The sequence below is a fragment of the Melanotaenia boesemani genome, chromosome 3 (genome assembly GCF_017639745.1).
Source record: "Melanotaenia boesemani isolate fMelBoe1 chromosome 3, fMelBoe1.pri, whole genome shotgun sequence".
Taxonomy (NCBI): domain Eukaryota; kingdom Metazoa; phylum Chordata; class Actinopteri; order Atheriniformes; family Melanotaeniidae; genus Melanotaenia; species Melanotaenia boesemani.
This window is the reverse complement of record NC_055684.1, coordinates 15,711,243-15,725,635: the sequence shown is the minus strand read 5'-3', so window position 1 is coordinate 15,725,635 and position 14,393 is coordinate 15,711,243. Positions and strand designations below refer to the sequence as shown.

General features: G+C 41.4%; 1 protein-coding gene across 2 annotated transcripts in view; it reads left to right on the top strand.

Annotated features, from left to right (window-relative positions):
• Positions 1 to 14,393, top strand: part of LOC121636388 (filamin-B) — a 66,965-nt gene that overhangs the window by 22,062 nt on the left and 30,510 nt on the right. For both annotated transcript variants that reach the window (XM_041979871.1, XM_041979870.1), the window contains exons 2-15: positions 4,042 to 4,151; positions 4,243 to 4,378; positions 4,968 to 5,065; positions 6,768 to 6,915; positions 8,110 to 8,228; positions 8,328 to 8,402; positions 8,572 to 8,734; positions 8,848 to 9,048; positions 9,140 to 9,277; positions 10,622 to 10,748; positions 12,831 to 12,967; positions 13,106 to 13,299; positions 13,421 to 13,534; positions 13,796 to 13,939. In XM_041979871.1, coding sequence (XP_041835805.1) covers positions 4,042 to 4,151; positions 4,243 to 4,378; positions 4,968 to 5,065; positions 6,768 to 6,915; positions 8,110 to 8,228; positions 8,328 to 8,402; positions 8,572 to 8,734; positions 8,848 to 9,048; positions 9,140 to 9,277; positions 10,622 to 10,748; positions 12,831 to 12,967; positions 13,106 to 13,299; positions 13,421 to 13,534; positions 13,796 to 13,939 — 1,904 coding nt within the window. The remainder of the gene's footprint in view (positions 1 to 4,041; positions 4,152 to 4,242; positions 4,379 to 4,967; positions 5,066 to 6,767; positions 6,916 to 8,109; positions 8,229 to 8,327; positions 8,403 to 8,571; positions 8,735 to 8,847; positions 9,049 to 9,139; positions 9,278 to 10,621; positions 10,749 to 12,830; positions 12,968 to 13,105; positions 13,300 to 13,420; positions 13,535 to 13,795; positions 13,940 to 14,393) is intronic.

Genomic DNA, 14,393 nt, shown 5'->3' with positions numbered 1-14,393 from the left:
GTGTACGGAAAACCCGATCCAAGCCCGTGGAGTCCCTCGTGGTTCCATTCTCAGCTTTATCTGACACGCTAACATTTCTCAGAAAAAACCAGGAATCGTTGCAGTTTCTGTCTCCCTTGGGCCCAGCTGTGTCCTGTGGTTATTGGTGCGTTTGGGTTCTCTGTTGTGAATCTTGTCATAAATCTGTGGATTTGTTGCAGGTCAGAGTTTGTCACTGATTAGTTCAGTTCAGGATCACAGGGCAGGTATTTTTGGAGTCTGCAGCAGGCTGATTATGTAACTTCCTGTGCTGGTCAGGGTGTGCCTTGCTGATAAGTGAGGCGTTTTTGTTCCAAACTGATTCACCTTTGCACACAAACACATCGGTCTGTATCACTTTCCATTTCTCCTCACACACAATCAGGCTTTCTTTGTCCCTCATATACAAACTTAAACCCACTTATATGTTAGTGCCCGTGTTGCCTCAGTATTGTTGCATCTCCATAGCAACAGGTCAACAAATCATCAGGTATCGGCAGCAGTGTTGGTTCACGGAAACGCAGATCCGGGCTGAATTAAATGGGAACTTTTTTGTGAATGGATCTGTGGATAAATAAATCTTTGAATGAGAAAAGGATGTGACTGCAGTGTTTAATGTTCCTAGGAGGGACCGAGAGTTGAGGTGAACCTCTTATACAAGTTTATAATTTGTGCTGCAGTGGGTGCGGAGCACAACGTGATCTTCAGTTCAAATCTGACCCAGAGCTGCTGTCGCTGGAAAAACTAGAGGGAGGAAGGGAGGGGGGTGCCAGCTTCCTAGCCCAGAAGTGAGTGTAGTGGGTCACATGAGGAGGATGGAGGGGCACAGAGGGGAGAAATCACGCAAGAAACAATGCAGCTGGTTATTAGAGCTGTTTAAAGCCCTCCATAATACGCTTTATCTGCCACATGCGCAAACTTTCACCAAGAGCCCTGGTTTCTGTAGATGCAACTAGCTCAACCTCTCAACCTTTTCTATTAACAATAGGTTGCCATGGCAATGGCCTCATTCCCCTCTAACATTTTGATGATGCACAGACATGACAGACAGCTTGGTGAGCTCTCAAATGTATAAAAGCAAAAATTACAGTTCATTGTTGTTTAAAAATGTTAGCCAATCATGTGTCTCGGCCAACTGGAACTACAGAAGTTTTTTCTTTTTTCTTTTCTTATAAAAAAATCTAAAGTGTTACAGTAATCTGCATTGCGTGGGGTGTTTTTGAGTGATTTACGCACATTTCCTCAAACTTGGTGGAAAAAGTTGCTGCTAGTTAACCTTTTCCTCTGATTTGTTGAAGCAGTAAAAGGAATAAAAACTCTCATTACCCAGACTTCTGTATCTGGTTGCAGAATACAAAAGGAAACTAAGGCGGAAATCAGCTGATTTAAAGTAAATAAGTGGGATTTTTATCCCTGTCTTGTGTGTAGAATTAACAGTTTATAATTTTTCCTCCTGCTTGTGACTAATCGGTCCATGAGCTGAGTGCATGAGCTCAGATCAGGGTGGAGAAAAGGCCATTCATACAGGTGTGGCAATAAAGCCTCAGAGTGAAAAAGAAAGAAAGATGATGTCATTGCAGATTTATGAGAAATGAGGCATAAAGAATACAAGCAGGTAAAGAGTGATGGGGTTAGAGTGATGAGAGAAAACTAAGGAAAGTTGTAAACAATACATGGGTTAAACAGGGAAGGAGATAAATGAAAGATTAGAAATGCAGAAATTTGGGTGTTTCAGCTTCTCTGGATATTAAACACACACACATATTCGTTTGTGTGTGTTGTGGTATGGTGTCACCAGTGGCGAAGCGGCAGCCTTCGAGAGTTCCACCTAAACCTGAGTTGCTGAAACATGTTTGGATCATAGCTGTGGTGCTGGTGATGGAGCAAAGCTGCAGCTTTACTGGGTGTATCAGAGGATTTCTCCCACTGTGGGGACATGACTTGGATCTGGTGAACTCACAATGAGCTGTGTCAGACTTGGCTTGCAGCAACACAGTTGCACAAGAGACATTTAGTAACTGAAGATGTGCTGGCAGGCGGAGATGTTGATGACACTGATAGTCATGTTCATATGTGTGTAATTATATGCAGGCATGCATTTCTTGGTTTCTTACAGTCTTTCTTAATAAAGGCATCTATCTGAAAACTAACACAACGGTGCTTTGCAGAACCTTAAAAAAACTAGAACTTAAAGTGTTGTATGTGTTCCTTGGGAAATGGAAACCACATAAGAAACAGAGGACTGAAACCACGTGTTTTTTTAACGTGTTTACCGAAAGTGTCCAGACGCAAAGATGAGTCAGCAAAGGTAAAACTCGGCTGATCTGCATCCCTCGTTGCTGCAGCTAATTAATTAGATGTGAAAATAAAGTGCAGAAAAAGTTTAGAACCAGTCAGATATTTTCTGACATGAATTTTATTTAACTCTCTGGCTTGCAGTGAGGAAAAGTAAAATACCATCATACTATTTGACTCGTCATGCAGACGTCTGTCTGGAGTCACCTCCTGTCATTAGCAGTGGTTTTTCTACCATGCCCCCCCCCCCATGTAATTTACTACAGTCATAACATCACAGGCGTGAGGAAAATGTAATGAGAAAAACATTTTCTGTTAGACCAACAGCAAGATATCTGCTCTCTTTCATCCCAGTTACTGGTTTCTCCATATCTCTCTTTCTTTTCTCTCTTCAATGCGTTCAGTAAACCTTCAAGGTTCAAGGGACCTTTATTATCCCGTGAGGGTAATTTGTTGTATAGCCAGCAATAAAAACAATCAGTCACAAACACACATACAACAATAAATATGTAAAAGGACTATGATATGTTTAAAAAAAAAAAAAAAAAGTACAGCTATTTATTAATTTAACGGGACAATGGCTGATATCTGCTCTGCAGTTCTTCTTCTTCTTTATATTTTGTTGGTGGTTGGCAAAAACAAATTGGTGCATTAATGCCTCCAAGTGTTCTGGAGTGTGGACCGAAATGTTTCCAAGAGCCCAAGCTGTCAAAACATTAGTTTGTCTGCTACATTTTCCCAATCCTTGTGTGTCGCGCTCCACTCGTGTGTCTGCAGGAGCAACAAGTTTTTGGAAAGAAAAGGAGTCGGATTAAAAATTGATTGTTTTGTCTGCTTTGTGCTGAACTTGATGTTCTGCAGCCAAAGATGTGCTAATGTTGCCTTGTCCTTGATTGTGTGTGTGTGTGTGTGTGTGAGAGAGAGAGAGAGAGAGGTACCAGCTGGTACAGTGAAGTCTGATTAATGAAAAACATTATCCAGCAGCTCTGTTCTGCACAGCCAGAGGAAGCAGAACGTTTATCTGTAGATGTTTGGGAGCAGGTTTGTCTCTGAGCTCAGTTTCCGATATAAACTCAGCATGAAGGACATGTACTGAGTTGTTCTGTAAATATGGGTGTCTGTGGTTGAATTTAGTGACTCTGCAGGATCTCGCTGAACTTATCTTAAAACTGCTTTGTATGTCTCTTTATCCTGTTGATTTGCATTAAAGCCGAATTAAGTGCCACACAACCAAAATACAGCTTCAGTCAACACCTTCAGACTTTAGTGCTGGGTTCATGGGTTTAGCTTTAATTCAATACAAGTGTATTTCATTTTTAAATCCCTACTTAAAACCCTTTTTTTAAAACCTATTTTAATATTATTTTTGGTTTTTATGTATTTTCAGCTTGTTTTTACATTGTTCTGTTATGTTTTAAAATGTATTTTATGTCATTTTAAATGTTTTATGTGTTCTTACTGTCCAATATTTTGGTCAGTACTTATTGTTTTTAATCTGCTTTATAAAAAAAGTTGTCTTGGCTTAATCCTGTCTGACCAACAGCAAACAGCAGCTGCTCGTCTAACAGATACATTAAAGAAAAAAAATGCAAAATAAATTAATCAATATATGAAAATGTGTAAAAGAGGGAGCTCAGAGATTTAATATGGTTGTTTTAAACAGGTTTTGTCCATCACAGAGCAGGCTGTGAATCTGACTTGTGTGTGTTTGTCTCTCTCGCCGTTTAGACTCTAAAGCCATTGTCGATGGGAACCTGAAGCTGATCCTGGGTCTGGTCTGGACTCTGATCCTGCATTATTCCATTTCCATGCCAGTATGGGAGGGTGAGGATGAAGAGGTAACAGCCAGAAACAACCAAAACACATCCTGAAGTGAAAATGAAAAACAAGTTCATTTACAGAAGCTGACTGTGCTGCTTTTATGTTCAGGGAGAGTCAAAGACACCTAAACAGCGTCTGCTGGGCTGGATTCAACACAAAGTTCCTGATCTGCCAATCACAAACTTCAGTCAAGACTGGAGAGATGGCAAAGCGCTGGGAGCACTGGTGGACAGCTGTGCACCAGGTACAATGCGTTCAAAGACCTGCAGAGCCGTTGCCAACATTTAAACAGCAAAATGTGGTTGTATGCATAAAAAAAAAAAAGGTCAAAGTTGTGTTGAGTTAAAAAAACCAAATGGGATATTTAAGCTTTTACGTGACGCCTGAATCAGACATTGCCAGTTTTAGGCACACACAGCTAAAATTAATTCAGTTTAATACTGCAGAAAATCTCATTTTCATTGATTGTGATGCCCAGAGATGTTGGAATATTTCTTCTCTCTGGAAATATTTGTGATGGTAACACAATTTATTGTTATGTAAACTAACATAATGTAATAGGTAAAAATGCTACTATCTATTTTTCTTCTAATAATTCGCTTTGATTTAGCTCCTGAAAGTAAAGTTCTAGAGAGCGGCTTTTTGTTTAAATTAAGGCTGGGTCATTTACTGCTAATATGACTGAAACTTTACTCACTGCTGCTCCATTTAAAGAAGAAATATAAGTAGGTTTAGGTTTAGGCATGCTGACATTTGTACACTGTTCTGTTTAAAGGTGAAAGTGAAGGTTGTCTAACAGAGCTCATTTTTCTCTTGTTGCTTGACACTTGCAGGCCTGTGTCCAGACTGGGAAACCTGGGATTCGGTAAAGCCAGTGGAGAATGCTACTGAAGCCATGCAGCTGGCTGATAGCTGGCTGGGCATTCCACAGGTTTGTTTCCATTTGATGCTGCTCCACCATGATGAAGTTAAACTTGTTTTAGCTTTTTATTAAAAATAAGAAGCAACGTCAAGATATTGAAATTTTATTTCTATCTCTCTGAAAATTGCTTTGAAAAATCATGCAGAGTAAAATGTTAATCTAAAGAGAACGCAGTGGGAATGATGGAAAGATGACATATGAGATGTAAAGGCCAACATCTGTCAACCTTCACAGCTGGAGCTGTGCCAATGTGTTCAGTCAACCACATGTTACATAAACTGACCAACCACTTTCCAGCTGCTTCTGAGATGGCTGTCTTTGGGATAGCACCTAGCTAAATTAATCTGTCCAAGCTATCTGTCTGGCTGATAAAGAGAATAAAAATGGACTCTACCAAAATACTCCTGCCATGAAGAGATTGACAACATCTAAGAGAAGAAAGCTGGAGGGAGAGTTACAAGATCTTTGATCACATCCTGTGGTCTCTGTATCATTAAGCCCTACAGAGACAGACTCTGCTCTGGTTGTTTCTCTACTCAAGGTCATAGTTGACCAGTAGTATCTTACACAGGTGCTGTTAGCTTTCCTGTTTTTCTTTTTTTTTTTAATTTTATTTTCCAGCTGAAATATTTTACAATGAGTATTGGAAGAAGAAGGTGGTTAGTTCGGGGATTATAGCCTCTGACCTGGTAGGTTTGTTGGTTTTGTTTGGATATTTTTTAGGCTGATAACAGCTCTAAAGATGCCATCCAAATGACACTCATTAGCTGTCAAAGCATGTTACAGTACCTGCATTTCTCTCCTCTGCAGTCCAGACAGAGCTGACATTGATAACATGTCTTTAAGATAAAATCTTGTCGCAAACCCCACTTTGATCTGGCCCTGGTTGGTAATTCAGCCTAACAAAGTTGCTGGCACACACCAGCATGTTTTTGCTAACTGTTGCTGGAGCATTGCCATAAAAAAATAGTCTTTCCACTGGGCTTTTGTTTCCTCTGAGGCTGCGGGGCGGGATAATGAGGGGTGGTTGTAGCTTGACAGTCGTATCCGAGCTAGCTGAAAATCTCAGCACCCCACCAAAGACCTAAGTGACGGTTGTTTATATCTAAGTTCTTGAGGCTATTTGGATGTTGAAATATAAGGTTGAAACTTAAATCATCGTCTTTAGTTTTGGTTGAAGTCAGACCGGTTTTAATTTGGCTTATTATCATGGTTGAAATATAAACTTTTATTAAGTTTTCCTTCACAGTGAAGGACAACTTTTTAGTGAGTGCTACAGTTACCACAGTGAAATAATCAAATGTGCCCAGATACAGTGGATTTCTTTCTTCTTCTCTCCCTCTAACCAGTAGGAACAGCATCCTTCCAGTATTTACCTCAATTAGGTGCCGCTTATCACCCAGGATCAGTGCTGGACATTACTAATCGTCTGCCTTCATAAGCGTCTTAATGAAGATAGGCAACTCATAGCATTTTTCTGAAGCTTTTTGACAAGATGACATCACCCTAACAATAAATGCTGTGCAAATGTAGTCTGAGGGGTATTTTGTATTTAATATCTCGCCTGTTTTTTATATGAGAGTCACATGACAAATTCCTACATGTCCAGAAATGCATGTTAGCTTCGTTAGCCCAGATCTGCTTATTTAGGCAAGGTTCATGTGATTTTGTTTCACTTTCAGTCCTTAACTTTTTGTGTGTCCACATGTAGGTGATTGCTCCAGAGGAAATCATTGACCCCAGTGCAGACGAGCAGTCAGTGATGACCTACCTGTCTCAGTTCCCCAAAGCCAAACTGAAGCCTGGAGCCCCACTGAAGCCCAAACTCAACCCCAAGAAGGCCCGTGCATACGGACCTGGTAAACTCACACAGACTCCTGTTTGTTTTTCATGTCCCCAACATGAGATTTTATTGATATAATAGATTCTCTTAATGCCTAACTGTAAACAAAATGTTAATTGGTTCCCTACAGTGACAGGGAGCTCCCTTTGGTTTGTGTGCACTGAGTTTAAAGCCTCCAGTGGGATTTTAAAAACACACCTGCAGGAACTGTCACACAAACAGTGGTTGATTGTCAAATGAGAAGGTTTGGGTAATGGAAACACTGGAGATGCTGGCCTGACAATGTGAGGAAGTGAGCTGCTTTTAGTGTGAACAATGAGCCGCACACATGCATGTACACAAACGGGTGAGGATGCTCACCAGCTCGGTAACCCTGAGAGGAAGTACAGGGAATAGTTACAGAGGCGATGCACACTGACCACAGGACCAAAACCCCCAAACACACTCATCTGCTCCATTGGTGGCAGTTCTTTTGGCTTTCTTTTTATCAGACAGAATTTAAATCCCACTTTAACAGCTCGAGCTCCACAGTATCAAAAACAGGAGGATGGTTTAGAGTCTGGTTAAACTGTTTCTTTGGCCTGGTTCAGAAATGTCACAGCTATTCAGAGCATAACTGTCTCATAACTGCGAAGACTTTTAATATGTGAGCTGGAGAGTTGAGTCCAAATGTTGTCCAAAGCCTGTTATTCAAAAAGTGTAATGCATGTAGGCAGTATAACTGAGCCAGTAGCTATTCATAACGTGATGATGCTATCACAACAAAGATGGAGGAGAAACAAATTCAGCTGACATTACATGAGCGTTAAAGCTATGTTTTCAGGTGATTTGCGAAATTCTTCTTTCAGATTTATCTAAGATTTTCTTTTGCAGAAGTTTGTGGTAGTTGTATTGAAAACACTTATTTCCTGTATAAAACCAAAGCAAACCTCCCACCATCACTTGTATCACAAAATGATTAAATCAATGCAAACATGGTTACTGTGGGAAATGTAATTAAAGCACACTTTAAGCAGGATCAGACTCGTAATACTGTTCAAATCTGATGCCAAAACTATAAATCGGGACCTGCGTTGTATTTAGAGTGAACTCCGGTTATCCTCTTGTCACTATAAATCGAGCTTAGGTCCGTTTGTAGCTCGAGCTCATATGTGCAGAGGATTTAAATGTACACTTTGAAGTTCTGTCACGACTGTCTGTTGTTGTGCAGGTATTGAACCGACGGGGAACCGAGTGTTGCGTCCCGCTGTGTTCACTGTGGACACGTTCAGTGCAGGTCAGGGGCAGGTTACCGTCTACCTAGACCACCCAGATGGCACCAGAGAAGAGGTAAACATCAGATCCTCAAGTTTCAGGCCTGCTGTGATCTCATTTATCAAACAGTTTTTAACTGACCTGTGGCGTCTTAAATGCATTTGTGCTGAACAGCTGAACCCAGAGCTTAACGAGAGCAAGAAGACGTACAGCGTCACCTACATTCCTCAAGTCGTGGGACCTCACAAGGTAAATTTAAATAATTACATGGTTCTGAATACATTGCAAGTGGAATCTGAGGTAAATTCAATGTAGATGTGGCAAGAATAAAGTCATCTTTAGCTTTAAGTCTGAACTTAATTTCACTCCTTTTTATCATGAGGTAAAAGTTTTATAAAAGGATCATTTTGTTTTGCAGGTGACGGTGCTGTTTGCAGGCCAGGAGATTCCAAAAAGTCCTTTTGAAGTGACTGTGGACAAGGCGCTGGGTGATGCCTCTAAAGTGACCGTGAAAGGCCCAGGAGTCGAACCTGTGGGCAACATTGCAAACAAACCAACCTACTTTGACATCTACACTGCAGGTGAGAAGAAATGATGCTTTTCAACTAACTGACTTCTTCTAAAAGTAGCAAGTTCCTTCACCACATCATCTTGTTTATGTAAAATTTTCTCTTCTTCGCCTCCTTTTACGTAGGGGCCGGCACAGGAGACGTGACGGTCATGATCAGAGACCCTCAGGGTCGCCAGAACAGTGTGGAGGTGATGATGGAGGATAAGGGTGACAGCACGTACCGCTGCACCTACCGCCCAACACAGCCTGGACCGCACACCATCACGGTCACCTTTGGAGGGGTGGGAGTCCCCAGGAGCCCCTTCAGTGTGGATGTGGGACCTGGTAAGTCAATCATACCCTACATCAATCACATCAGTTAACGTTAATTCTTCGAAGTTTGCTCATATGACTTCTTTCCCTATTTGTCTGACAGCCTGCATGCCAGGGGCCTGCAGGGCGACAGGCCGGGGTCTCCAGCCATCGGGACTGAGGGTGAAGCAGGTCGGTGACATCAAGGTGGACACCAGGAATGCCGGCAGTGGAGACCTGAAGGTGCTCATCAAGGGTCCAAGTGAGTAAAGTTTACATAGTGGAAAGAAAATAATCCTGGACCTGCTGTCACATAGGCAAGGTTTCCATCTGATCCATCCATCCATTTTCAGAAAATGGGTTTAAGATGTGATGTAAAAAACGTGACTGATTTTGTTTTCCATGTATTATTGTTGTGCAAAAAGGACTTTCTAATGTCATTAAAGTACTTTTACAGGATGAAGACACAGCAAGATGTCATTATTAAAATTCTCATAAAAACTCAATTAATTAAAAATGCACAAACTGAAGAGAATAGAGTATTTATTTACTGTCACTCCACTATTGTTTTTCTCTTCAGGTGACAAATAACTTGCATGATTTATATATTTGATCTGGAAAAATTTGAACACTATGTAGTTTTAAAGTACAGACTTTCTTCTTTCTGGGTATCTAGACTGGGAAAGAGTTGATAAAATGCTTAATATAAACTGCTCTATTTCAAAGGCTCAAATGTAATTGAACATATTAGACTAAAGTTGGAATCCACAAACATCTCAAAACTGGTTTCTTACTGTCTTCAGTAAGTAAAAAAGCTCAGTCAGGTTCAAATCAAGTAACCTACCTGGGTATTACTGACCATTCTACTTTAACCTTCTAAAACTCTTAAGTTACTTCCATGATGTGTTTTGAATCATTGTCCTTCTGTGCAGTGAAGCTCTGTCCAGTATGCTTTGCTTCATGTGGCTGAATCTGAGCCTACGGTGTATCTAAACAAGAATTCCTCCAGCAGCTTCTGTTGTCTGTCATTATTGATAAACAGCCGTGACCTGACGCCACTGGAAGCGGTGCATCACGCTGCCTCCACATGCTTTACACATGTTGTCCGCCTCAGACCATGACCTGTTTCAAATCTTCTCTTTACTTCTTTTCTTTGTGGTAAAGGGTGACGTCCAAAAGTGCAAAAATACAAAAAAAACCCTCTGGCTTTTTAAGATGTTTTTGAATAAATTTAATCTTGTATTGAATCTTCTGTTTTTCTTCTTTCTGGGGTTTTTTGACCATGAAGAGTCCAGTGATCATCCATCACTGTCCTCCTCTTTTCTGTCATCATCCACAGCAGCATGCTTAACATATTTGAAAACACAAAATCACTGACGTGTCCGGTCGTAAAAGCTCCCTGCTTTTAGCCTTTTTCTCTTTTATTATGCATGTACAACTTTTACCTAATGAACTGGTAAAGAAGTAGCAACACCCTTTATACTCAAGCCCGCTTATCATTTATGGAAAAAACACGCTTAATAAGGTCCTATTAATGCTAGTCTTACAAGAAGTATGAATATAGATGTTTTAAACTACATACATGTTACTCTTTTTCTTCATTCAGAGGGTGTCGAAGAGCCGGTGAAACAGATTTCCAGTCAGGATGGTGTGTTCTCCTATGAGTATCACCCCAACAGTCCTGGCAAATACACCGTCTCCATTACCTGGGGGGGTCAGCACATCCCAAAGAGGTGAGAACACTGTTTTGTGTATATATGTTCATATATACGTGTGTGTGTGTGTGTGTGTGTGTGTGTGTGTGTTTCTTGGGGTTACCTCAGCACATTACCTCATCCAATATCCAATACAGATGGATCTGCAGAGGAATGAAAAGTATAAATCATATATATTGTTTTTCTGGAAGGTTCTCTGTACAGCAGATGACATGTTTTTTTTTTTTTTTGTTTGTTTTTTTTTTCTGTGAAAGTTATTGTTCATTCAAATCATTCAGATTACTGAGAAGCTACATGTGATATTTAATAAAAGGGGCAGGGCCAGCACTGACCCATTTAGTCACAATTCAGAACCGAACCTTTTACTGGACATCAAGGGTCATAAAGTTCCCACATTTATAAAGTTCCCACATTTATTAAGTTCCTGATTTTTCTCCTGGCTGTTAGCTCACCAAGCTAATTTACCATCACAATGCTTTATTTATTTATTTATTTATTTAGTTATTTATTTGTTTGTTTGTTTAACATTTATTTTACCAGCTAAGTTCCAGTTAGATTACAAAATCTTTGTCAAGGGATCCCTGGCCAAGATAGCAGTACTCAAGCAAACAGCATAAAGCATACACTATAAAACATCCATCCATTTTCTTCCGCTTATCCGGAGTCGGGTCGTGGGGGCAGCTACCTAAACGGGGAAACCCAGACTTCCCTCTCCCCGGCCACATTCACCAGCTTATCCGGAGGGATTCTGAGGCGTTCCCAGGTCAGCCGAGAGATGTAGTCCATCCAGCGTGTCGTGGGTCTTCCCCGGGGCCTCTTTCCAGTGGGACATGCCCAGAACACAGGAGGCATCCTAACCAGATGCCCGAGACACCTCATCTGGCTCCTCTCGATGTGGAGGAGCAGCGGCTCTACTCTGAGCCCCTCCCGGGTCACCAAGCTTCTCACCCTAACACTATAAAACATATAAAATATAAATTTAAAAGGGAAAGAGAACAGGGAAAACATAGTTGGGTGGACAAGCAGTTACAGACACCGCTAACTGAGATCAGCTCCTGCAGTTTCAAGCCAGTTTGTAAGCTGTTCAGGCTGCAGGGGCAGAGTTTAAAAGCCTTTTTGCCGAGTTAGAAGAAAAGTGCAGACAATAGTTACTTGACTTTAATGAAATCAAAAAGGTAAGAGGGAAGCAGGACAAGAATGGATTTACAGATAAGATACAACTAATGTGCGTCTGTGTACGGATAGAGAAGGCCACTGAACTCTGGAGTAAAGGATGCAGTGGTGCAGTGGTTAAGGCACTGTGGTGCACACTGTACAGCGAGCGTAACGACTGAACAGAGGCCTGCATATGCAGTCAGTCTCCATTTTTTTCCCCTACTGGACAAGAAGGAAGATGGAAAAAGGTGGAAAACTTCAGAACAAGCGTTTAGTGTGAGGACATGTGAAGTGTAGTTAATCTGCAGCTGTTGTATTTTAATGGATGATGAAATTTTCTTCTACATGCTTGTTGCTTATTGAATCATCACATTTTGAAACTTGATGAGTCACAGATGGACTACATGTGTTAAATCACAATGCAGATAATGTCACAACTACTAAGTTATTAAGGTTGTGTTTCTCCACTGAGACGTGTGAATCCTTTCTTTGGTGACTGCAGCTTTGTTCACTGAAGTCGCAGTTCGCTGTAACGAGGCTGAAACTGCAAACAAAGACATAACTGACAGTGAAAAGAAATGGGAGCCGTGTTTGTCTGAAGTGCAGACAGTAAATTGCAGCAGACAGTTTTATTTGGTGTGAAGGTAGTTTCCATCTGAGGGTGCTGCATATGTACACAAACACACTCTCACACTTTTAAACCAGTAACTGGTGAATGTGGAATTAGAGATCTGCAGGGTGCTGAGTTTTCTTTAGTTTTTTTATGTGTTTGTGTAACAACCTAATATATAAATCATACTATTCCCCTTTAAACACACACACACACACACACACACAAAGCCACATATTTTCCAAACACATTGCCTCATTTCAACAGCAGCGACTCGAGAGCAGTGACTCGTATCATTTTACACATTTTGACCGTTTCTGCCTTCGTTCTCTCAGTCCATTCGAGGTGGTGGTTGGTCCTGAGGCGGGGCCTCAGCAGATCAGGGCGTGGGGCCCTGGTTTGGAGGGAGGCATTGTGGGTAAACCGGCCACCTTTGTAGTGGAGTCCATTGGTCCAGATGCAGGAGTCCTGGGTAAGTTGTTGTTTTAATGACAATTATCAGCCCTTAACTGTTGGATCAATTGTCTGCTGTGATTATCTTCATACATCAGACATTTAAAATTTGTAAAAAGTACCCTAAAATGATCACTCTCATCTGATCTGCTTTCAGGTTTTGCCATCGCTGGACCTTCCCAGGCTAAAATTGAGTGTGAGGATCAAAACGACGGGTCATGTGACGTCCGTTACTGGCCAACAGAACCTGGTGAATACGCCATCCGTGTGACCTGTGATGAAGAGGACATTGAACACAGTCCCTTCATGGCCTACATCATCCCTGACGACAACACCACCAACCCAGACAAGGTCTGTCGGACATATAATCCAGTCACAGAGACGAGCCCTCCGAACTCTGGTTCAGGCATTTGATCGACTTTGGTTTGATGCTGGTAGTCAAGTCTTTTTGTTTTTGGTTTTGTGGCTGCAGGTCCAGGCTTACGGGCCGGGGCTTGAGAAGAGCGGCTGCCTGATCGACCAGGCTGCTGAGTTCACTGTGAATGCTGAGGGTGCTGGGAAAGGACCTCTGAAAATCACAGCACAGGTTAGAGGCAGAAATCCACCTGTAAGCATCATTACACACGTATACTCCTCTTGAAGCCAAGAGGGTTTAATTTAACATCTCATTACTCTGTTCTTTCTATTACACATGGAGCTGCATGTAAGATTATTTTTCACAGCTTGTATTTGTTAATATTGTGATTTATTTGCACATTTAGCACAATGAAATATCAAGTTAAAAATAGACATAATATAGCTTTTGATCAGGTTTTTAATAGTCTTCCTGTATGTGTGTGTTCATCAGGATGGTGAGGGACTCCCTGTGGAGGTTAAAGTGAGGAATAAAGGTGATGGGCTGTACCAGTGCTCCTACACTCCCACCTCCCCTGTCAAACACACTGTGGCCGTTGCCTGGGGAGGGGTCAGCATTCCCAACAGCCCTTTCAGGGTAAGCAGCCAATCACAGTGCCCGGTTAGGACAGGAAGTAACATAAATCTACCCAAATACGAGGATCTAGTTGAGGCAGAAAGCACCAAACTTAACCAGTCTGAGCTTTTAATTGAAACGGGAAGCATCAAAGTTGTCAAATCGGAGGCAAATGTTCAGAAGGAAGGTTTGAAGAAGGTGGAGGTAAAGTGTTCAGATGCAGGTGGAAAAACTAAGAAGCCTCTGATTATAATCACTACATACATTGAGGAGAGGTACAGCTTTTAGCACATCAATCCTGGGTGCAGGCCGGTACGTCATTGTTGAACTTCAAACACAGATGGCTCAGTTTCCGGCTGCATAAAACAGATGAGTTGTTGAAGGCAGTGCTAGGCGAGCTAGCTCTTTTCCACTGTTTACAGGCTTTAGACTGAGTCTAGATAACCTTAAGAACCACAAGACATGAAAGTTAAGA